Here is a 24,998-nt window from a genome sequence, read left to right on the forward strand (position 1 = left end):
ACTCCAGCGCTCGGTTCAAGAAAGGACTGACTGCAACACTCAATCATTTTAGATGCTATCAAAACATCCTCTAACAAATAACTGCAGTCAGATCACTTACCCACTGACACCTGATGAAGTCCCAAATAGGCAGCTCAGTCTTCTTGAGCCAGAACAGGCTTCGTATTTGTTTCCCGATGAGAAAGAAGGAAAATCAAGGTGGCTCCTTTTGTCCGTGTTTCCCCTGCCGCGTTCTGAGCAATGCAGCCCCACACTGTAGGGGAGAACAACGATTTCATTTTGGTTTTGGTAGCACAGACCTGAACGCACAACCCTGGCTTTGCTGTCCCCCTTTTTATACCCATGCTGGGAACCCATTTCGTTTTCTCACTTTGTTTAGTTTACATCTCACTTCCAAACTCTGAACTGCTTCTCTACTTCTTCTCTGAAGCAAGACAGCATTTCAAATGCCTGCATTTTTGAGACATTAACTGTGCAGTTACTTGCAGAGTAAGTTGTTCTCCTCCCATTGCTTTTTTAAAACAAAGCAAAATCTTTGGCCCTAACAAGTGTGATGCCTCCTAGCTTTTCTTTTTCCTTAATACTATGACACCCTTTAATGCAGACAGCTGTCTCTGTGTACATGCAGAAGAAAATTTACAAGCCTCAAGAAGTTAATCACAGTTCAAGGGGAATCTCTGACATGGAAGTCAACAAGGCAGTATCCAAGGCTGCGACTGCCAGAAGACAGTGCCACAGAAGGATGGATAGATTCCGGACAGAGGTTCAGACCTGACTCTGCAAGGTATCGGCACAACATCTCAACCTAGACAAGAAAGGGTACAGCTGTCAAGGACACCCATATCTATGCAGTTACAGGATCGGTCAAGTAGTTGTTCCTGGGGCTGACGCTGCCTTAACCCCAGCCCTCTTGGCCTCCTGTTTCCTCTGGCAGCTAAGAGCCATCTAAGCCCCCACGACACCGAGGACAGAACCATGCTGCAGTACCACCACGCTGTAGGAGCGGGGCTTAGTGGTCTGTCACAGATGCAGAGCAGGAGCAGTCCCTCCTCCCTCAGACCCAGCTCTTCTCCTCAGCTAGCAGGGTCCTGCCAGGGCATCTCCCATCCCGCCCCATACTGCGGGGCACCACAGGCTGGGGACTACCAGCCCCTCCTCTCCTCCACCCGACATACCCGACCTCCCTCAGAGCCTAAGCACATGGCAGCTCTCTACTGCTTGGCATCACGTGCATTTAAAACCATGGCAATACCCAAGCACCCACGGCCCAGCAAGATCCTCCCACGGTCGGCTCCAGAGACCACGTTAAACGCCACAGACGGTCCTTCCTCCAACTTCTCCAGGCCAAGAAAAAACCCACACGGCCTTAACCCAGTCCACAACAGCTGGGTTGGCATTTGCAGCTTCTGGCACCACTTGGCAGTTCCATTTGCAGTAGGACTGCTCTCCTCGGCTTCACAGCAAGCTGGTCATCCACAGCCCCAGCCGATCCTAACCTCTCCTGCAAGGCACTTTCAAACACCAGCATCTGCTTCTGTGATCTGAAGCAAGCGAGAGGGAAAAATCAGACAACACAGTGGGACACAGGGAAGGGACAATCCCAGCCCATGACACATGTTTCAGCCTGAGCCCACAGGAGCACCTGGCACCATCACAGCAGCTACAAAGCACCATCGGGTGTTCAGAAGCGGTGCTGTGAAAGGAGTAGCTTCTTTTATTTGTCACTTGTGAAGCGCTGAAGGGACAAGCTCATCTCCTGGCTGCTGCCGGGCCAGCTGGCGCAGCTCCCTGCAGCACACAGGGCTGCGCTAAGAGGTGCTGGGGCACTCGGCAGGCGCCACCGCTGCTGTGCAAGGAAGTTAACCTGAAGCAGGCACCAAGGAAATAAAAGCAAAGCTGAATGTGGCCTCACCTGCTCTGGGCAGTTGCCTTCACAGGCCCAACACAACCACAAAGGCACACTTTGAACTCAAGCAAAATCCCAAAGCAATTGCCGGTTTGCTCAGGGAGGGACTGCTGGGTTACCTTTTGCTTAGACAAATATTTGACTGCATTTGTAGCGGAAAGTCTTTTGCCAAAAAGACACAGTTTTGTTAACGAGCAGCCACGCAGAGGCTGCCCTGCGCTGGAACCCGGGCCAGGGCTTTCTGATTTTTAAACAGGGCACCTAGTGCATCCCTTAAAAGAGCCTCTGGTCTCTGCCACGGAGGCGCTGTCAGACTCTACAGCTTTTAGGGGATCAAGGTCTCCGTGCTGACTCCCAGCACATCACGTTTTGGCAGTGGCAGCACAAGGGCAGGTTTTCATTTTCCATATAGAGACTGTTGAAGCTGAACTGCTGAAATGAGCTCCCCGGGTTCTTCCTTTGAACCTCTTCCCACCCTTCACACGTCCCAAGAGCTCTCATGAACCGAAGAGCCAGCAGCAAAAGCAGCCCCTGCAGATCTGCAGGAGCGGGCTGGAAACTAGGACCACGCGTGGCAATCAGTTAGCTGAGGGGAATGTGCTGGGGCTTGTCTAGACAACAATTAACATGATGAGGCATGTTTGCAGAGCACAGGGGAGTGGGAGACGGAAGGCGCCAAGGAAAGGTAACACCTTGTGGTTAATTGCTGGTAGTTAACCACCAATCAGGGATTGCCTAGTATGCAATGCTTAGCTTCAAGAACCAATTAGTTTAAAACGCGCAGCTTCTGAAAGTGTATAAAAACGCGTGCTTCTGTACAATAAATTGACATTTGCTTGCATCAAGCTGTGTCCCGTCTCTTCATTCGCCGCAGAGCAACCTCAAAACCATTTGTGGGTCTCTAAGACCAGGAAAGACGGACTGAGTCAGCTACTAGTAAGCAACAAGTTACAGGGTTTTTTCCGCACCACCTCACACTGCATTGTGCCCTGGGAAGCAAAGACACCATTCCGAAAAGCAAACCCCCACCTGCCTCCTGCTCAACTCGTGCCTGAGACAGGCTTCAGGGGGTGACCTTGGGCAAGGCCAACTGCACAGAGCTGTTCCGAGTGATGGTGGCATTACTCCCCTCTCTTCCGAGAGGGAATGCATCCGTCGGAGCCCGACGATGCTGCCACGGCCTCAAGCTGCAGCCAGGCCTGTGCTGGGCCTTCACTGCTCTCAGCCCTGACCCTCACCCATGGACGTGACGGCCCAGTAGAACTGCAGACCTGCCCATCCCTATGGACCGGCCTGGTGATCTGCACTCTTGGCGCACTCTGCTTACTGTCCCCAGAACTGTCCCCAGAACTCTTCTGCTCTTCTTGGTGAGGGCCTGTGGGGCTGATCCCTGGCCTGTGTGGTCACAGACCCTGCCAGCCTTGCTGTGGCTCCTGCTTTGCCCTTCCTCTGCAGGACAGCCTACCCCTGATGTGCCCTCGCAGATACTGCTGTGTACGTAACACTTCCATCTTTACCCCTAAGAGCTACATCAGTATTACAGTCGCCTACTACTGTGACCATAGAAGGAACATCAAAACCCAGCCAAATAATTTCAGAAATACAGCCAAGAAAAAAGTAGTCAAAATCAACAACATGAAAAGAAGTATAAAGAAAGAACAAAGGTTACAAAAGAAAAACCACCACAATAACCTAAACAAAATAAAGCTCACCTTTGTTCTTAATCTGCCGATTTCATTGACCATTTCAGAATACCTGTTCTTCACTTCTCCCTGCAAATTAGGCTGGGACAGTCCCCCTCTCTCCTCATACACCCTTAGTTCCTTCGTAGCTCTGCTCAGCAGCCTCTTCAACCTGCACTGCAAACTAGTCATGAAAACAATGAAGCAAAGGAACAAAACTGGACTTTTTCACATACTCTCATGTAAACAGCACAGACACCGCTTGCTTTATCTTTAATGTACTTGACACACCAGGAATCACCAGGAAAAAACAGTATTCCTGTGCCACATACACTTGGAGAGTCCAGATTTCACCTGAAAAGAGGAATGAAAGACTCCCTTCTTCCCAGGAGAACTGCAGGGCAACCTGCATCTGCAGTTGTTTTGGCAGCTATTGAAAACTAGGGGCTGGTGTACAGAAGTACCTTGCAAGAACTAACACGAGGCTGGCATCTGCTCACAGTTAGGTACACCTATTTTTACACTAAAGTTTAATAAAACATGACTTCTACGCAGGGATACCTCTTCACCACGCTAAAAAGCCGTACCTCTTACAGTCTTTCTGCAGCGGAGGTTTATTTTCTTTTCTTGGTCCAGACATAGTTCAGCTGGGCGTTTCAACTCTACCAGCTTCTTCACTTCCTTTCTTTCACTCTCACACTTTCAAAAGAGAAAAGAAAGATGTATCACACACACAGAGCACGGGAAAAATACCTACGTACAGTCTGTGCATCTAGCGCTCTCCACAGAGAAGCTGCTGGACGTCTCTATCTGTTAGCCACGTCCCACAGAATGCCATGGGACGGAATTCCTGAGGATATTCCATCCCTTCAGGTTTCACATCAAACAGACCAATATGTAACTACAGAAACAGATGCCCTCGCTGAAGCAAAGGCCATCCTCTTCTAGACATAACAGGTGGAAAAGATGCTGGAGAACACTTTTGGCAGTGCCTCTGCTCATAGTAGGGATTACGTAGGTATGCACTTCATGGGAGTGCCGCGATTGAGAGACGGAGACCCGGTCAGGTGGAATCAGATCAGATCTGCTTTATTGTTCTTAACATGCTTCTTTTATAAGGCTGCATACATAGTCTAAGATTATCGTGCACAAAGCTCATTGGTTACATATTGCAAAAGTGATTACATATTGCAAAAGCTAAATTCCTTATTCGCTGTTCCTCTTCACTCTGCTTATTTCGTTTCCTAGGGTTACAAGTTCTGCTTCGGTACTTTCTATTGTATGCCTCAATCTTATGCTTGCTGACAGTTTCGGTTATAACCGGACCTACATCCTGTTTTGTATAACCACAGGCCCCAAGGTCGCAATGCCCTTGCGGCCTAAACCTCCACTAGTTGTATTGCGTTATGTTCTTTCTCTTGCAGTCCGTTCTTCATGAGTTCCCACAGACCTCCCTCAATTAGATAAGTTTCACTGGAGGTCTTAGACAAATCATTCCCTTCATTTCCCCCTTCTTGTTGCACCATAAAAACTCGTTTCACAGAGTTAGCTATTAGCTTCTGTAAACATTGCATAACACACGGCAAAAGCAAAGCTAACAATAACACTATTATTATTACAACAGCTATTTTTTCCAAAATTGTAATCCACCATCCAGACAAACCTAATGAAGATAACCAATCTGTAAAAGGATCACTACTTTCTCAAAGTTTTTTCATATTATCCCTTAAAATAGAAAGTTGTTTGTGTATTGATTGGGAATGATCAAAAAGGTTCATACAGCACATCCCTTCAAACTCATCACATCCGTGCCCTTGTGCTAAAAGTAGAAAATCTATTGCGGCACGATTTTGTAACAGGGCATGTCTTATTCCTTAGACGTCACTGGCCAATTCAGACAAAACATTTGTCGTTATATTAACCTGTTTTCCGGTCCAACATGCTAATTTCCTTAGTTGTGTCAGTGCTTGTGCTGTAGCTATCCCGGGGGCAAATATGCTAGCTAAAATAACTTCAGGAGGATTCCAGAGTTCCACATTATCCTTACAATCATTGCCTAGTTCTACCAGAGCTCTTTTACTGCGGTGAGAACTTGAAGTACGATTGGCTTGAAAGATGTTAGTAATGCTTGGTGTAAACAGCGTTAAACGGCCAACATAACAAGGCCCTCCCTTAGCACTTCGAGGAATTCCTTGCCAAGCTCGATCACCACAAATTAAAAACATTCCCTCTGGCAGCCGTCCTGCGTTGGACGTGACCGCTGTAAGGCTAACATTCTTTTGACAATATGCTGTCACGTTGTATGGCTTATATGACGTGACATCAACGGGATCATCTTGACTAATATGAAAATTAAACCAAAAACATAGATCTGAGGGAGCAGAGCCTAAGAGGTTAAACTCCTGTATTTCTCTAGTTGTGGTACACAGAGAGCTATTGCATGACATAAAGGGGGAAGAAGCGTTAAAGGTAATATTATTTTTGTCACAACACAGAGGTGTCCTAAAAGGTGGCTGGTGACGGAAACCACAAGTAACAACAGAAGGGTCAAGAGTTATAGTAGAGTTGTTTATCAGGCTCATGTTAATAGGGATTCCTAATAAACACGTTCTAAAAGGATCAGAAGGAGTAGCCATTGAGAGACAAAGGCTACTCTGATTGATTTTTTCCGCCCAAGTGACCCACAGATTCTTTCTCTCCTCTATGTGCTTGAGGGTTTCCCAAGCTTTTGTACTGCTAACGAGGATGGAGGTAATGATACCTGCCAAGAGGCACATCATGCTAGAGCTACTCTTAATCATTTTCATTTTTTCCTTTTATAGGATCAGTTCTATCGCTTGGTTTTTCTTTTCCAGGCAAACCGCTTTTCACACTTTTGCTTTGTACATTCCCAGTCTTCTCTCGAGACTAGCCAAATAGCAGGTACTAAATTAGTTTTACTACATTCTAAACCACAAATTTATATAATTTTAGCCCTCTCAATAATCACTCTTTGCCAGTCAGCGCGATAATCAAAAAAGCGACTATTTTCTAAGGGTTCATGCCCTGTTATAAATAACAGTCTCACTGTATCAAATTCTTTCTTTAGGCAAAGATTACACCAACGCCCAGAATGAGTTAAGCGGCACCACCACTCCTTGCTACAAGTATAACATACACATAACACCCAAGGGTCACAGTGTCCGCACAAGTTGCAAAGAACTTTCCCAGAGAGTACTTCGTGGCACTCACGCGTATAGCGACTATTCATTTAAAATATTTGAGTCCTCAGGCTCTGTTCCTTTTGCGAGAGGTTCTCCTAGACGCTGTTCAGAATCTTCAGACGAAACTTGTGGTAAGGGTTCACGGAATGGTCGCACGTTCTTTGCTGGGATCCACCGGGGGCCTCTTTCTGTGGAAACACAAGCATAGCCTCTGCCCCACGTGACAAGGGGATAAGGCCCCATTATCTTACCCGTTTCTGGATCACGGACCAGTACAGGAGCTTTAATTCGCATCTCGAGTGAAGTATTTGTGTTAAAATGTCGGATTATTGGAGGATTGCTGTCTAATAAAGAACAATTCAAAAAGTTAAAAACATATAAGGCTTTCTGTAATCGTTCTTCAGGAGTAACAACTCCTATTCCCCCTTTTTGTTGTTGTAATAAACGTTTTAATGATTGATGGGAGCGTTCAATTAAAGATTGGCCTGTAGGAGAATGAGGGATGCCAGTAGTGTGAGTTACACCCCAAGATTCAAAAAATGTTTGCATTGCTTTAGAGACATAAGCAGGACCATTGTCTGTTTTGATTTGTACCGGGATACCCAATGTAGCAAAAGCACGCATAAGATGCTTACGGACATCACGTGCTTTTTCTCCTGTATGACAAGAAGCAAATAAGGCACCTGAAAAGGTGTCAATAGAAGAGTGGATATATTTCAAATTGCCAAACTCTGAATAGTGGGTAACATCGGTTTGCCACAACTGTAAACTTTGTAGTCCTCGAGGGTTGACTCCGCCTGCAACAGACGGAAAAGAATATCTTTGGCAGTCAGGGCACGTAGCAATAATGTTAGATGCTTGCTGGGAGGTAAGGCCAAACTGTCTTTTAAGGCCTCCAGCATTTTGGTGGAAAAAAGAATGGCTGAGTCTAGCTTGAGCTACACGATCTGGTAACACTTGTACCGGTAATGTCAAAAGATCAGCTCGGCGATTACCTTCTGCAATGAAGCCAGGTAGAAAAGTGTGCGATCTGACATGCATAACAAAATAGGGGTAAGGGCGAGAGTCCAGAAGAAAAACGAGTTCTTGTAATAAAGCAAATAAGTCAAAGTGCGGAATGTCACGCAACACAGATGCTTCAGCTCGCTCAACTATTCCTGCAACATAAGCTGAATCAGTGATAACATTAACTGGCGTTGACCATTTTCGAAAGACTCGAACTATCGCAGCCAGTTCCACTATCTGAGGGGAGCCAGGGACTGTTTTAACGTCTGAATCCCAACGCTCACGTTGGTCGTCCCACCATACTATAACTGATTTGTGTGATTTTCCAGATCCATCTGTAAATACAGTAAGGGCTTGCAATGGTTGATCACTTCGTTTTGGTTTAAAAGTTATACAAAAATTAGCATTAAGCAGCTTATGTGAAGGTGGGTGGGATGTAATCTGGCCCATATAACCTGCTAATGCTAACATAAAAATGTCTGATTGTTGATAAAGCCATTGCAGATATATGGTTGTCACAGGTAAACAAATATAAGCAAAATCAGTTCCTGATAACATCAACAACCGTTGTCTGGCCTTAATTATCAGGTGAGCAAACATCTCGTGTTGTGTCACAATAGTTTTCGTAGACTGGTTAGATAAAAAGACCCACTCGATAATCAACAACGGATCCGATTTTTGTGGATCCCATTGAAATATTAACGCATAGGGTTGTCGAGCTGGGTTCAAAACGATTAAAGAAAAAGCGAGATTGGGATCACATCGGTGTGCTTGTCTAGAAGCAATGGCTGTAGCAACTTTCTGTAACGAGGTAACAGCCTCAGGGTTAAGACGGCGTTGAGAACGTAAATCTGTGTCTCCCTTGAGCAACTCAAACAAAGGGCTCAAATCTGCATTAGAAATCCCTAGCAAAGGCCGAACCCAATTAATTGTTCCTAACAACTTTTGTGCATCGTGTAAATTTCTTACATCAGTCTGTATCTGCAAAGGTTGAGGAACTATGGTTTGGGCTCTTATGCGCCAGCCCAGATATTTCCACGGGGGTGTTTTTTGAATTTTTTCTGGCGCAATACAGAGGCCTGCCGAGTTAACGGCCGCCGTGACAAGGGTTACAGCTTTCTCCATGACTATGTGATGTTGTGCAGCCACTAGGATATCATCCATATAATGATACAATAGGACATCAGGCATTGTGATTCGGACAGGGCTAAGTACCTTAGCTACATACCATTGACATATTGTCGGGCTATTTTTCATTCCTTGTGGCAACACAACCCACTGATATCTCTACAATGGAGCCTGCATATTGACGCTAGGAACTGAAAAAGCAAATTTAGGAGCATCATCTGGATGCAAGGGGATATTAAAAAAGCAATCTTTGAGATCAATAACAGTTAAATGCCAATCTCTGGGAATCATTGTAGGAGACGGGAGTCCAGGTTGCAAGGCCCCCATAGTTTCCATGGCGTCATTGATTTTTCTAAGGTCATGGAGCAAGCGCCACTTGCCAGTCTGTTTTCGGATAACAAAAACAGGAGAATTCCAAGGGCTGGTAGAAGGCACAATGTGTCCCTTTTCGAGTTGTTCTGTGACCAGGTCCTGAAGGGCGCGAAGCTTTTCTAAAGGTAGGGGCCATTGATCCACCCAAATGGGAGCATCAATTTTCCAGGTTAATTTAAGGGTGTCGCGCATTTCAATGGCCCCACCTAAAAATGGGTACGAATTGTCATTCCCCACTGTGATAGCACGTCTCGTCCCCATAAAACCATGGGAACAGGTAACACAAAAGGTTTAACAGAAGCAATACGCCCTTCTGGGCCCTGAATTTGGATCAGCTCCAGGCTCTGGTGGCTTTTGCCAGTTCCGCCAATCCCAGCTAATGCCTGTGGAGTATTGGTTAGCGGCCACAGCGGTGGCCATTTAGCATGAGATATTACTGTAACATCGGCTCCGGTGTCAATAATCCCATTCAAAACTACTTTTTGTTCCCCTCGAATAAGGGTACATTGGCACATAGGCCGTTTTTGAGAAAGAGACTGTACCCATAAAATTTGTGGGTCCCCAGTTGAACCAAACCCACCCTGCCTTTGTTGGAGCTGGTCCAAATTTAAACAATCTTTGCTTGTGGGCATAAGGATCAGTTGTGCTATACGGCTACCTTCCGGCACCGTGCAGGGAGGAAACGGGGTCCATGCCATGATTTTAATGTTTTCAGTACTATCAGAGTCAATAACACCTGGTAATACAAAAAGACCAGATAATGTTGTAGAAGACCTCCCTATCAATAAGGCCTGTGTTTTTGGGGGTAAGGGTCCTGAAACATCTGTTGACAATAAGTGAACCGAGGAATCAAGTAACGTTACTGTGTGGGCGGTTGCCAGGTCCAATCCTGCGCTGCCGGTTGTTGCTGGGCGAAGACTTGAGGCGCTGCTGCTGCTCCTCTTTGGGAATTGTTGAAGGGTGACGGCGTTATTTGTGTCTGCGCGCGTCGCTGTCCCGCGCTCCGAGATCGGTTTCCCTGGATTGGTTGTCCCTGCAAATCATACTTGGACCGACATTGATTAGCATAATGACGACCCTTTTTACATCTAGGACAAATTCCTGGGACTCTGGGCTTAGCGCCAGCCTTAGTAGCCAGACAATTTTTCTTTAGATGACCAGGTTTACCGCAGCTATAGCAATTCCCCAACTGGCTACGCATGGCTGCAAAAGCAGCAGCCATGGCCTCAAATTTATAATCTACAATACCGATTCTGTTACATGCCTCGATCATTTCAACTAAAATAGGGTTTTGATTCGGGAGAGATTTTAAAAGCTTTCTGCAATCTGCATTAGCATTTTCAACAGCCAATTTTAACAACAAAATTTCCCGTGCTTCCGTATTATCTATTTGGCGTTCCAAAGCCTGTTTTAATCTATCGATAAATTGCATATAGGGTTCTCGAGGTTCTTGTGTGATAGTGGTAAAAGCCTTCTGCGGTTTTTGAGAGTCAGGAACCTTAAAAAAGGCCTTTTTTGCCTCCTCACGAATCGCTTCAAGAGCTTCTCGTGGGATTCGGGCTTGATCTGCCGGGTTAGAATGACGACTCGTGCCTGTAAGGTGTTCCAAAGTCAATACAGCAATTGCATTGTTGTTATGACCCGCATAAGTTAAGAGGAGCGCTTGGAGTCCCCCCCTCCAATGGGCCTCCCACAAAGTATACTGAGTCGGTGTTAGGAGCAGCTGCGCCAAAGATTTTAAATCATGTGGAGTCATAACATATGTATCAAAGACAGAAGATAACAAACTTGCAAAGTATGGTGAAGAAAGTCCATGTTCAGTAACAGTACGACGCAGTTCCTTAACTACCGAAAAAGATAAAGCTTCCCATTGGCCCCCTCCGACTCGCCCTCCGCCTCGCGGATAGAGTACAGGAGCCACTATCGTTTTGGCAATCTCCAGTTCCCCCTCCTGTAAGGCTTGACGTCTAATGCTGGCCCACACATCATGTGGGTCGGGGGGGTATAAATCTGGCTCCTGTTCAGGGTCTATGGGTCCCGGGTCAAAGGGGTCGTCTTCAGGTGGATACTCCGCGGCGCATACTGTCAGTGGTGCCGAGGGCTTTGCTCCCTCCGGTAACGGTGGGGACACCGGGGGGGGGTCTTCCTCTTTGTCTGAGTCTTTTTTATGATTGTTTTCCTGGGCTTTTAAAACCTCAAAAATGCTTCTCCACCACGGGAGCATACGCTGTGCTTCAGCATTCCCCGTAGTCGCCGCATCCCATAACTTCACTCCCACATTATCCCAAAGGTCTCGTGTAAAAATAGTGGATGCGGTTACAGCAGGTAATTTAACTTGAACCCACTTAAGGATTGTCTTAAGATCCTGCCCAGGAATGCTCTTCCCATGTTTTTTAAGAAGAGCTTTCATAAGCTCATATACGTCTCTCTCAGGGGCCGACGCTTGATTCCCCATGTTTCCCACAGCTCACCTCTCTACTCCGGAGGGATTTCAGGCCGCCTCCTGCTTCCTTTCAGCAGATCATTCAAAGTTCTGTGGGAGTCGCAGCAGGCCGCTTCAGCTAGGCGGTTCGTCGACCCATCACGTCGGATCCTTAAACGTATCACGTCGGATCCTTAAACGTATCACGTCGGGGTCACCAATTTGCCGCGATTGAGAGACGGAGACCCGGTCAGGTGGAATCAGATCAGATCTGCTTTATTGTTCTTAACATGCTTCTTTTATAAGGCTGCATACATAGTCTAAGATTATCGTGCACAAAGCTCATTGGTTACATATTGCAAAAGTGATTACATATTGCAAAAGCTAAATTCCTTATTCGCTGTTCCTCTTCACTCTGCTTATTTCGTTTCCTAGGGTTACAAGTTCTGCTTCGGTACTTTCTATTGTATGCCTCAATCTTATGCTTGCTGACAGTTTCGGTTATAACCGGACCTACATCCTGTTTTGTATAACCACAGGCCCCAAGGTCGCAATGCCCTTGTGGCCTAAACCTCCACTAGTTGTATTGCGTTATGTTCTTTCTCTTGCAGTCCGTTCTTCATGAGTTCCCACAGACCTCCCTCAATTAGATAAGTTTCACTGGAGGTCTTAGACAAATCATTCCCTTCATGGGAGAACACGGATTCATCCAAAGCTTTCATGGGATCTTCCAGCAACCAGCAGGCAGGGGCTTGTGGAGGAATCTGATCTTTTGGAGTTCTTCAACATTTTATTCCCCTCAGCCATTACCTCCACCTCTTCTGTGTGGGCATTTACTTAGCCACATGCTGGTTTTCCTCCTCTTGGTGTTTTCTCAGCCACACCAGAGGAGAGCCGGCAGCTGTTTTGACTTTGTACTTCCATTTTCCCTCTACAGAAAAGGAGAAAAGGGGAAGGCTGTCCCTTGGCAACTGGCAGGCGCTGCTTGTTTCCCAAGCACTCGTTCATTTACCCAGCATTCCTTCAGTATGTTTTCCTGCAAGGCTTTTAAGCTCCCGCTACGCTGAAAACATACAGCAGCTCCTCCACACACGCACTGGAAACATCACGCATTTTAAACCTGCCCAGAAACCAAGGGGTCAGAAGATGACCACACAAAATCCAAGGAAGAACTGGGAACTGTGGCCTTGCTCGATGTGCTCAACTGATAGCAAACCACACTGGGAACTCTTCCCAACAGAGCCACTCCAGAACTTACACAAAGACACCCATCTAGCTTTTATTTGCTTCCTCCATGACCCCCAAACGATAAGGTACTCGCAGCCTGAATGGCAGGGATAACAGAAAATGATATGTAAGAACCTGACCAGAAGGTGCATGTGGTTCTCCTGGGTATTGGCTCGGTGCCTGGAGAATTTTCTGGGCTCACCTGTTGCAACAGTTCAGCCTTCTCCTCGTCCAGCTGAGCAACGCGCTCTTCAAGGTGGGATCTTGACTTCAAGTGCTCCTCCCACGTGCTGTGCAAGTCCTTGGATGTCAGAGCCAGCATGTTCTGCTTCTGCGTCTGTGAAAGCAACAGTGGCAGAAGAAAAAGTAAGGTGGCCGGAAAAGACAAGAGCGCAGGAGAATGCAGTAACTTACACAGAAACAGGCCTAAGCTCTCTTCTCCCCGTCCAAGACCTATGGCCAAGGTTGATGTGGAGTGTAAAACACACCTTAGGAACCATAACCAAGAACAGCAGCTGGAGCTGGTGGGAAGAAGGAATACTCTAGAAGTGACAGGATGAGGTTACAACTTTGGGGGATAAGATGACATGCACACACACACAGAATCACCCTACAGCTTTCCTGCAAAGCTCCTCTGGTTCCCTCTATACTTCAGTTTTCATAAGAACACTGCAAAAGGTGGTGCAAAAGGACAACATTCGCTCCTACTTTCAACAGCTACACTCAGATTTATTCATATAGTTACAGACATTAAGTACCTTAGTTTTCAACTTTTTTTCCAACTCCTTTTGCAAGCGCAGCTTGTCTCTCTCCAGGTCACTGTGGTAGCGTGTAGTAACTTCAAGTGAAGCTTCTGGCATAGATTGCTTTTTAAGTGCATCAGCAAGCTCCTGCTGCAGTTGTCCAACCATGCCCTAACGAAACAGTTAAATGAGCATGAAGAAAGTTCTAAGAACATGAAATACGCCTTTAACTTATTTTGTTATACAGTTAGACCTGTCTAGATTGAACCCAAAAGTATGAAATTTTGCCTGCCACCAGCAGGCATCTGCACAGATGATGACCTCTCATCATCTTTCTCAGCTGAGCACCTTTGACTATCAGCAGCTGTTCATGAGGATTTCTGTTTCCTAACACATAAAAAAGGCTCAGGTATTGTTCTTCCTTGAACAATACACAGGAACACACTGCAATCGGGTATTTTTTCCTAACGAAACCCAAAGAAATCTGTTGTGATCCAAGAGCCACAGTTTGACTGCAAATATTACTCCGGTGACTGAAGGTAGGACTTTGTGTTAGATTGTTCTTTGTTCTGTTTCTTCACTATACAAATACAATTAAATGAATACAAATATCTGAAAGCTCCTTTGAGATACACTTTAAGGGTATGTTGAATCACATCCTCTTGTAGTCTTCTTACTCAGCTCGTTTTAGAAATACTGATAGATTAGGTTTACAAAAATCTGGATAGCTCATATATATATATAGCTATATACATATACACACACACACTCTCTCACATGATCTTCAAAAGGAACCCATTATTTTGGTAGTAAGAATACAAAGCAAGTCACAGTTCACAATGATTGACAGTACTGCTGGAGTGTGGCTACACATCATAAAAGAGAAAGCTTAAGGTCACCGTCTGACATGAACTTTGAGGAACAGGCAGGCCCCTCAGAACCCTCAAAACACATACAGAAATCAACAGCTGGACATTACTAATACTCTTCAATCTTGATAGCAGCTTACAGAGAACCTATTTTTTCCCCTCTATAGAAGCTTCATATAAATCTATCCCCAACCGCTTCACTTCTCTGTATCTTCATTTCTCAGCCCTCGTGTATTGGATGGTTCCTCCTTTTATACCACTCTCATTCATGTCATCAGTGCAATACTTACATCAAAACCATCCAATACTTAAGACTATTCTATAGGGCATAACATGGACTAAGGAAAATAGATGGAAAAAAGTTCTAGAGAAGAATCACCTTTCTTGATCAAAGCTTAGACTTGGATACCTTTTTTCTGTTCTCTGCTTAGATCTGAGGACTAATATCCCCGCTGCCAAAACTTTCCGCAATTCCGAGGGAAACATAACAAACCAGAACAAATCAGTATTCTTTGGTCCCATGCATGTAACTTGCACCGGATACATTGTAGGAACAAACTGATTTCAAGAACGGACAAACTTTAAATTGTTCTTTCTACGCATATACTTTACCTGTCTTTCTACTACGTCAGTCTCATATTTAAAGACTTGTTCCCTTAAATCAGTACACTTGGCATTTAAATCCTTGTTTCACTCTTCTATTAGATAAACTTGCTTTTCTGTATCAGCTCTAAGTTTGTTGAAAATGTCATTAAAACGGTCCTGCCCATAATCCACTATTTTTTCTTTCATGATCCTCTTGTTCTGCATCTCTTCCCATTGCTGATGGAGTAAAAAGGTTTTCACTCTGGAGCTGGGCCAATCGCTCCTGCAAGGACTCCTGTTTTATTACAGGTTCGCTTACTGGATCTTTCTCAAGTTGTCGAGCATGATCACATTCCTGTGCCCGACACTGGCCTTGACTTAATTCTTTTTTGTCATTTCTAAAAGCAAAGCTTTTTCTCTGAGCATTTGCTTCAACTGGTGAAGCTCATTTTCTAGCCTGTTAGCTTTGCTTTTAGCTTTACACAGCTGCAGAGACAAGCTCTTGTTGGTTTCTTGCACGTCAGAGAGGTCACGATGGAGCTCGACTTGCAAGCAAAGGCATTCATCACGTTCTCTGGGAAATCTTCGTTCAGCATTGCTTTTTGATGACAAATGAAGTTCAAGTTCTTGAACTGCAGCGTTCAGGGAGGAACGAAATGATTCAATTTCTGTCTCTAGTCTGTCTTTGCTTTTGTTTGTCTGCTCAAGTTTGGAAGTCAGCACTGCAGATTCTGTCTTTACTAAGTCCAGCTCCGCGTTGAACTGAAAAAACATTTGTCTTAATGCTTCCTTGTTCAGTTTAAGTTCCTTTCTGAGAGCTTCATTTTTTTCTTTCAAGGTCTCATTTTCCTTTAAATATTTTCCTTGTTCCTCCTGGTGCCTAAGTCTTACTTGAGTGAGTTCTAGCCTTAGCACAGCAATCTCATCTTGTAGTAACTGATTCTTGTACAACAGATCCTGTTCTCTATCAGTGCTGGATTCCTGAATGACAGGGAAAATGAATAAAGAGCCAATTGGGAAATGAATCTACAAAAAACCTGCAGCAATAAACTGCATTTTAACATTTCTAGTACTGAAGCATGACTTCAAAGATGAAGTTTCAGGCAATAAGCTACTCTGTGAACCCATGCACATGTACAATGTACGTACACAACGGAAGTGCAACATATCCTTAAAACCTAAATGAACATCCCAAATACACAGTTTCGTTTTTTTCCCCCCCTTAAACCAGCAACCAAAGCTTTTAAAATGACAGCGCTTTCTTGTATGTGCATGCCTTTATAATACTGCCTTTAAGGTTGAATTAGTTGTGCTACAGATCTGGTAAAAACAAGGCTAGAAAGGGTAATTTCCTTCTCAAATGTCTTCTGAACACTTATCCTTTTGTATTACTGAAAGTTAGCTATAAGACTCAATCACCCCCGGAATGCAATAGTCCTGTATATTTCCTCTTTATTGTATGTATAACTTTTTTCCACTTAAACACATTCACCCTACATTTATTGGGCAGCACAGCCAAGAACAAAAAGGCTTCCAGGCACTGCACATTCTTTAGGAAATTCAGTAAACCTTTTCAAGATCTTTTTTAATACAGTGTTTATGATTGCTTTTTCTCCTCCAGTTACTCTGACTCTTACAGAGAGTTGAATTCATTGCTGATAGTCGATCATAAAATTTTAGTTATGTGGAGGTGGCAAAGAAAGGCATACTTGAAGTAAGTTCAATAAGGGAATAACTAATTTAAAAAAAAAAAGCAATGGAAACACAAACACTGTCAAACAACTTTCTTCCTGGTCAACCTTGCCATAGGTAGCTAGGTGTTTCGCTGCTAGAAAGCCTAAAAAGCGATGACAAAATGTCTATGAAATGGAAAATAACAGATAGGTTAAGAAACGGGGTAAATAGTGTCTTCTATTAGTTTCCTACTTGCACAAGTAATTCAGGTACATACAGGAGTGATGCTGCTTTCCAGAACTTTTAGACATAAGAGAAAACAAGAAAGGTATTTACCCAGGTAAGTTACACGGGTAAACAGTAAATAAACCATCAAGAAACAGAAAAAGCTATGTAAGATTTATTATGACTTTAAAACAAACATGGTGAAATTTGATTTATTAGAAAAAAAATCTGCTTACCTCTGATTTTTTTCCTATAGATCTTCTTGTCTCTTCTTCTAGTTCCGTTTGTCTCCCAAGGTGGTTGTTCAAAATTCCTTCTTGAAGGGCTCTGGCCCTCTTTTCCTGAGAGAGCTGTCTCTGTGTTTCATCACGTTCCTCTTCAGCCTACAGTAATACAATAAAACTGCTTGCATCTTAAGAAAAAACAGAGCTAGCAATACATCTTCCCATTCTCCCTTGCATACTTGAAAACATTTTTGATTCCCCACCGTTATGATAATCCACCTATAAATAAATAAATTTAAATTTTCTTAGGAAAATTTAAGAAGGCAAAATACAGGATGTTTTGTAGTAATTCAAAAAAAGGTCAGGCTTTGCCTGAAATACAAATGAAACCTAAATTTTGAAAAAGGAAAAAAGGAATAATAAACTGCAAAGCAAAAAAAAAAAGAACAACCCAATTGTGAACCAACTGTACTCTACTGTTCTCAAAATTTGACAATTGTTATCCAGCGCCTCTTCCGTGAACAAAGCGCCTCCTTCTCTAGGCATACCGGAATACAATTGAAAAGAAGCAGAAAATAAGACAAAGAGTTTAATTCATTATTTAATATACCTGTTTCAAGAGCTTTCTCAGTGTTCTTAACTCCATTTCTGAATTCCTAGACTGTAACTCAAGTTTCTGTTTCTCCTCCATCTCTTTACAATATTGATCTTCTTTCCTTCGGAGGTCTTCTCTCCTTTTCTCACACAGCACTTCTACTCTGAGCCTCTTTTCTTCTTCTTGTTTCAAAGAACATCTGGGATTTAACGGAGTATTTGAGAAACAAAAGCACTGATATAAAAGTAGATATTCCACATGATGGAGTTGCAGAGACAACTCAAACCATAAAAAATGTTAAACGTTTTCAGAGTTCATATTTTTACTGTACTTTTCAACTTTTTAAAGAATTCTAACTTCATTCCATTGTGCATGGTATCAGTTGTACAAGATACAGAAAAAAAACTTTGAGTGATTTATCAGTTATTTGTAAGTTTGTATAGGGAAACACACACCAGTGTGCACACTTCTATAATAAAATTAAAAAAACCCATCTTCATATTACAGCCATTTTGTTGAAAAAGGAGTTTGTTGTCTCATCAGATCAAAGCATCGCAAACTTTTACTATGGTTAGTATACATTTTCTTAGTATACTGAGCATTGCCTACACATTACGGATTCAGTGACCAGAAGCAACACTGGTGAATCAGCACGCCACTTATCTGTGGCAGACCCAACAATTTTTCAGCAAGCCTTCTGTAAGTCTAAAACAACTGCTGACCACAGGCAGAACAAGCAGCTTCTGTTTACTCCAGAAGGATGTCAGTGTTCAAAACCAGATTCAGAAATGCATGGGGTTTAAGCTGAATACGATTAAAAACAGTTTTAAACCTCAGTTGGATCTACCTCTGGGAGAAACTACAGCAATTCCATTTTGAAGCTGACTTACAAGGAAAGCCTTATGGAAGGTCAGCTTCTTTACCAACTGAAACAATCAGCAATAAGCACTGACATGGTAAAAAACGGTCCATGGTGTGCCCACGGTACCCAAACAAGCAAGCAGCTTTGTGTTTGATCATTATTTTGACTATTTTTTCCCATATACTCGCAACAGTGAACAAAAAAATAAATTAAAAAAAATCGTCAACGTAAGGGAAGAACTGCCAATTGAAAGCCTGCTTTAGAAATTCTGCAAAACAAGAATCAACCACCACTAAAATTACTTGAAAGACTGACAGAAGCATTTGTATTTGAATGGTGTATATTGCAAGGAAAAAGCTTTACATGTAATTTCTAGTGTAATTTCGCAAAAAGTTGCGAATTAAAAATAAATTTAACGCTGCTTGGAGAATTCACTTAGAATGAAAATACTACTTCTTTATACTTGACAGATGCTTGAGGATTTTGAACACCTGCTGAAGTCAAACCCAGGCCAAGCTGGGACCGGCCTCGTCTTCCTCGTACTCCCCTCCCCCGCGCTGGGAGGCCCAACTCCCCCAGGCCCAGCTCCCGCAGCCTCCCCTCACAGGGCTGGTGCTCCTGCCCCCGGGCCAGCCCGGCATCTCCCTGCCGACCTCACACGGGCTGGGCAAGATCTCCTGGGCTGGGCGGCCAAAAACCGGACCCCGGGCTCGAGACACAGCTCAGCAAGCCCTGAGGAGGGGTGGGCACTCACTGCCCCCAGTGCCCTGGCACTGCTGCCCCCCATACAGCCCAGGCCGCTGTGGGCCGCCCCAGCTGCCAGCTCACGGTGGCTCCTGCTGAGCTCGCTCTCTGCCTGGGCCGCCTGGCCCTGCTGGGCCAGCTCCCCAGCCACGCCATCCCACCGGGGATCACCACGAGGAGATCTCCCCTCCCAGGCCAGGGCTCTGCAGTTGTCCTTGCTCAACTGCCTACGGTGCCTGCTGGCCACCCCTGTCGGACGTGATGTCAACAGCGATGAGAAACCTCACGCCTCCGGGTCTAGCTCAGGAGTGTGGGGAAAGGGGCAATCCCAAACTTGACCCTTCCAACAAACAAACAGGTAAGCAAACAAATGCTCTAAGCTCTGGTTTGACTTGCACTGGGTGGAGTTACCAGAAATCCTAGTATTATAGGCCAACTGAAGCTGCAAGGACAAAATGAAAAAAAACCAAACACCCAACCATCTCTCAAATCTCTCTTATAAATCTGATTTCCCTGTATACACTCTCTTGCTCTTTTCTTGCTAGAAAACAAAGTTAGAACAACATCCAGAAGACTGTACATGGAGCTGGTATCCGGACGTTTTTCCCCTCTCACATTATGTACTTCATAGCATAACTGGCCCACGGGATTCAAAAAACCCAAACCCAAAAGCCTGGAAACTTCTCATCCTGTTGCCTGCACCATCAGTGTCTTTCGGAACAAAACCACTACCAAGATAATACATTATCAGACCACAATTTACATACTTAAGGCTTTGGATATCCCTTTTCCATTCTGCTTCTTGGTGAGCCAACACGGATTTCAAATCTTGAGTCTTCTCCGCTCTGAACTGTGACTCCTCCCTTTCGTCTTCCAATTTCCTTACTTCTCTTGAGAGCGCTTTATACTGATTTTTCTGACGTTCTATTCTCCGTTCATATTCAAGAAGTATGTTTTGCATTTTCAACAAAGTAGCAGAACCTGTTTTGAGACAGAAAAGACACAAAGCTGCACAAATACTGCCCAATGGATAAGCTGTTCAGTGCTTTGCTGTATTAGGTGCAGGTGGCAGGTTAGTGGGAAGGTCCCTGTGAGAAGAAGCCAGGGGTCGCCCCGTGCTGGACATGGACGGTTTCAATGGACCCACCGCAGGGCACAGCTGAGCCTCTCAGCCGTGCTGGCAGCTCCTCAGGAAAAACAAATGTAGGAAAGGGCGAAACCACCACACGGGCAGAGAAGGGGAAAAGCATGTGAAAACCAGCCCTGCAAACGAACACCCAGGTCAGCGAAGGAGGAGGGAGAGGTGCTGCTCCAGGTGCCAGAGCAGAGATTCCCCTGCAGCCCCGGAGAGAACCATGCTGGAGCAGATACCCACAGCGCAGTGCTGCGGAGGACCCCGTGCCAGAGCAGGCGGATCCTTCCCGAAGGACCTGCGACCCATGGAGGGCCCAGGCTGGAGGAGATTTTCCCCAAAGGACTGCAGCCTGGGGGAGGACTCACACTGGAGCAGGGAAAAGGGACGAGGAAGGAGCAGCAGAGAAACTGCTACGTCCCGACTGCCGACCGCAGCCTCCCCGCGCTGCCTGGGGAGGTGGCAGGGAAGGAGCGCGGCAGAGCTTGAGCAGGGGGGGTGCCGACGTGTCCTTCTCAGGTTTGGGGTCTTTGTTTCTCACTATCCAAATGTATTTTAATCCGTGGAGTCTGTTTTGCCAGTGACAGTCCCTGGGAAGTGACAGCCCTGCCTTCACACTGACCCACAAGCTTTTTCACCCCATTTTGTCAAGGACGGGCAGTGGCAGCACTGGGGGGGGAGTTTGGCCTTTGGCCAAGGTTAACACTTGCCTAATGAAATTTTAGCATAGTTTAAGAGCCCTAGTAAGTGATGCTTATGTTTATATAATGCCTTGTGCATATATGCAAGCATCTTATGACAGTTGAAATTTGTTATATATATGTACTTACTATTTTTAAGCAAAGCCATTATTTTGCTGTACTCTTTGTCATTAGCTGTTGAGGGGTGTGCTGGTTGTGGCTGGGATAGTGTTAATTTTCTTCGCAGTCGCTGGTACGGGGCCATGTTTTGCAGTTGTGCCGCAAACAGGGTTGGTAGCACGGGGATGTGTTCGTTACGGCCCAGCAGCGCTCACACAGAGCCAAGGCCTTTCCTGCTCCTCACCCCACCCCACCAGCGAGCAGGCTGGGGGTACGCAAGGAGCCGGGCCGGGACACGGCTGGGACAGCTGACCCCAGCTGACCCAAGGGATGTGCCATGCCATGCGGCATCATGCTCAGCATATAAAGCTGGGGGAGGACGAAGGAAGGGAGGGACATCCAGAGTGATGGCACTTTGTCTTCCCAAGTATTTGTTATGCGTGACGGAGCCCTGCTGTCCTGGAGGTGGCTGAACACCCGCCTGCCCATGGGATGTGCTGGATGAATTCCTTGCTTTGCTTTGCTTGCGTGCGTGGCTTTTGCTATTAACCTGTTTTCATGCCGACCCATGAGTTTTCTCACTTTTCCCTTTCCGATGCTCTCCCCCACCCCACTGGGGTGGAACAAGTGAGTGGCTGTGTGGTGCTTAGGTGTTTAGGTGTGGCTGGGCGTAAACCACATCAAGGGGATATAAAGAAGAAAAAGCTCTTGCTGACTTTTGATGACCGCATTAGAAGGAGCTGAACTGTACTTTGCAAGAAACTGCTTCTCCAGCTCTGACTAGACAGAGAACCAATGATAACGTAAGGCACATCGGCTGGTAATGCAGGCAACATCTCAGGTTAGGTGACAGTTTCACAGCTTTTGAGGGGGATCTCTAGTCACAAAGAGATACTATATCAAAATATGAAATTAAAATACTTAGGAGCGCATACAAAGAAATCATGTTTTAAGGGGAACTTGTAACAGCTGAAGACAGAGACTTGAAAACATACCCATATGAACCACACCAAGCTCTTCCAACAGCAGCATAGTCTCCTTGTAGGTTGAAGCTTCCAACCGGACATCCTCTGAAGTTGGGTCAGATGAGTGAGTTAAACCAGGGCCATCAGTTACTTCCATTGGTATGCTGACCTACAAAAAATACAGTACTTTCTGTAATTCCACTGTCTAGTATTACAGACCATTACAAATGCATGAATGATTCATTCTCTCCTTCACAGCCCACAGATTTGTATCAAATACAATAAAGCTGCATACCAGCAGCAATTTGTACATCTGGTTGATCACTACATAAACACTGCTCCCATCTACGTGATTAAAAGCTGATAGAGACTGTTTACCAAGAAACTAGTTTTACAGTACCTCGTTCCTTTCACTCCTGGGTGTTGCTGCAGGTCTAGAAAACAGAAATATATTTCAGTACTGAAATGCTTACTTTGCATTATGAATAATACCTACAGTAGCTTTGAAAACTTAATTGCAGAACTGAATTAAACTAAAATCTGGTATAGTAACTTTGCTAGATATAGTTCAAGACTGAAACAATTATTGTGTACTATTAATGTCTACTGGAAGGCTAATTTTTCCGCAAGATATTAAGCAAATAGTTGAAATAACTGTTCCCTAAACTTCACGCAAAGTGACAGAAATCTTACAGCTACAGACATGTAGCTATACGGTTATGTGCATTCCCTGTTTAATACCAGGGGTTTAGCTCTCTTCAGTACCGAGAATCCTTCTCCTACAGGTCAAAGAACTGTAATTTTGGATTCTCTGGTGTCCTGGGTCTGGCTGGGATGCAGTTTATTTTCTTCACAGCAGCCCACACAGGGCTGTGTGTTAGACTTCTGACCAAAACAGTGTTGATAACACACCAGATTTTTAGCTAGGGCTGAACAGTGTCAACAACTTGCTCTTTCTCACTTTGCCACAACCCACACAAGTAAGTTCAGGGTGGGCAAGAAGTCAGGAGGGTACGCAGCTGCAAGAGAAAAGGTGGAGTGGGGAGCAGGGCAAAAAATCCTGAGATACCTGCCGTGAAAAAAACTGAGATACCTCACCCTTTTTAAACACATGAAATACTTCTATGCCTGTGCACACACACTCATGTAATGAATCAGAATTTGTGCACGTGACCTTATTGTTAACTTGGCCAGCATGTTCAAAAGCACTCTAAACAAAAGTGAACTGTTTGTCAACACAAAGCGCATCAGGTAGTCACAGGAAAGAACAAGAAAGAACAAGAAAGAACATCAGGCGGTCACATGAAAGAACAAGAATCTTCATATGCATCAGGTTTACAAAAAACCTAAACACACAACAAAAACCCAAACTTGCCTCTAGCTCTCAGGCCAATTTTTATCATTAAGTAAGTTTTATTTTCAACATTCCTTACATGCATACCTTCCTTCATCCTCAGATGTTTCACTGGAAGTGCTCTCATCCGGTACTTGACCATGATTGCCACTGGAAGAGCTCATCTGCTGATGAGCCCTCTGCTTTGAAGGCTGTCTTTTACCTTTCTTTGCAACTTTGGCATTCAGGGCAATTTTACTGCATTACACAGAAAGAAAGAAAGAAATCACCAAGTTACTAGGTTTATAAAAAATATTTCTGTGAAACAGACATTAAGATGATGTCCAGAAACAACTGAGACAAAAAATATCTATGATAAAATCACAGACTTGACTGTAAAGATCATGGAATATGCCCAAGTATTTAAAACCCTTCCCCTAGGAGTGCGGGGGACACGTGGAATCTGAGCTAGATCCAGGTTAAGCTGGACTATACCCAATAGCCACGTTACAGAAAGCACCTAGAGCAGAGATTCCTTTGAAGGACAGACAGAAAAAGCTCCTGCTTAGGTCTGCATAAAAATATGTGTGCCTTCTTTAGACTTTTGAGATTGGTTTGGTAATATCATCTTTTCCCCTCTCCTGACAAAGGGCATATTAACTTAATGAAAAGGAAAACACCAACTGCACGGAGATCACTAAAATCACCTAGAAAAGGGAGTAGTAGCAAACCCCAAGTTCCTACTTTTCTTTTCTAGGTGGCCATTTCCTACAAAAATAACTGCTTTTTCCAGTCTTCAGTTCTGGTTTTGAAGATGCATTTTACCTCAGTGTTAACATGGAAATCACAGGAATTTAGGTGGGGGTTTTCTTTTGGTTTCCCCTTTTCTTTTTTTAGAGCAGGCCATAAATTTGAACCTCCATCGTGCGCTTCATTTTGTCAAAAAAGGATTTTTCTTCATTTTTTGAGAAGCAGTGGACTGCTCACTATGGCTTTCACCACTGAGGAAACTACTTCAACTACCACAGTATCAGAAAACCTAAGACACTTACATAGTACTACAAATAAGAATTAGAGATTGCTGCGGGCATTTCGGGCGAGCGAGAGTCAGATTCAAATACTCACAGAGTTCAAGATCTGATCCGTTTATTGTACAAACCAGGCAGACTTTTATAAGGCATTCTATAAGCGTGCAATAATGTGGTTGGCTATTTTACAAGCGTATAATAATATGATTGGTTAACAATTGTTTACTGGGAAGATTTCTGTTTCTGCTTGTTCTGGCATGTAGGCTCCTTTCTG

General features: G+C 44.5%; 2 protein-coding genes across 2 annotated transcripts; both read right to left on the reverse strand.

Moving 5' to 3' along the window:
• Positions 1-12,765: 12,765 nt before the first annotated feature.
• Positions 12,766-13,889, reverse strand: LOC106630946 (ankyrin repeat domain-containing protein 26-like). Its single transcript, XM_055728332.1, has 3 exons — positions 13,704-13,889; positions 13,086-13,282; positions 12,766-12,838 (listed from the first exon to the last, which is right to left on the reverse strand). The coding sequence occupies exons 1-3, from the start codon at positions 13,854-13,856 to the stop codon at positions 12,766-12,768; spliced, it is 423 nt and encodes a 140-aa protein (XP_055584307.1). The 5' UTR covers positions 13,857-13,889.
• A 1,705-nt stretch (positions 13,890-15,594) lies between these two features.
• LOC129737513 (ankyrin repeat domain-containing protein 26-like) lies at positions 15,595-22,520 on the reverse strand. Its single transcript, XM_055728333.1, has 5 exons — positions 22,394-22,520; positions 20,234-20,447; positions 17,876-18,059; positions 16,034-16,123; positions 15,595-15,774 (listed from the first exon to the last, which is right to left on the reverse strand). Exons 1-5 carry the CDS (start codon positions 22,518-22,520, stop codon positions 15,595-15,597), a joined length of 795 nt encoding a protein of 264 aa, XP_055584308.1.
• Positions 22,521-24,998: the final 2,478 nt, after the last annotated feature.

The sequence above is a fragment of the Falco cherrug genome, chromosome 16, assembly GCF_023634085.1.
Source record: "Falco cherrug isolate bFalChe1 chromosome 16, bFalChe1.pri, whole genome shotgun sequence".
Lineage (NCBI taxonomy): Eukaryota > Metazoa > Chordata > Aves > Falconiformes > Falconidae > Falco > Falco cherrug.

Excerpts from the sequence above, each read along its gene's own strand:
- LOC106630946 (XM_055728332.1), bottom strand. The coding sequence starts at position 13,856 with ATGGTTGGACAACTGCAGCAGGAGCTTGCTGATGCACTTAAAAAGCAA. Across the intron at positions 13,283-13,703 it reads AAAAAAAGTTGAAAACTAAG|ACGCAGAAGCAGAACATGCT; the intron begins GTACTTAATGTC and ends TTGCTTTCACAG. Across the intron at positions 12,839-13,085 it reads AGAACCACATGCACCTTCTG|GTTTAAAATGCGTGATGTTT; the intron begins GTCAGGTTCTTA and ends GTTTCTGGGCAG.
- LOC129737513 (XM_055728333.1), bottom strand. The coding sequence starts at position 22,520 with ATGGAAGTAACTGATGGCCCTGGTTTAACTCACTCATCTGACCCAACT. Across the intron at positions 20,448-22,393 it reads GCTTGGTGTGGTTCATATGG|GTTCTGCTACTTTGTTGAAA; the intron begins GTATGTTTTCAA and ends GTCTCAAAACAG. Across the intron at positions 16,124-17,875 it reads TGAGAAAGCTCTTGAAACAG|GAATCCAGCACTGATAGAGA; the intron begins GTATATTAAATA and ends CCTGTCATTCAG.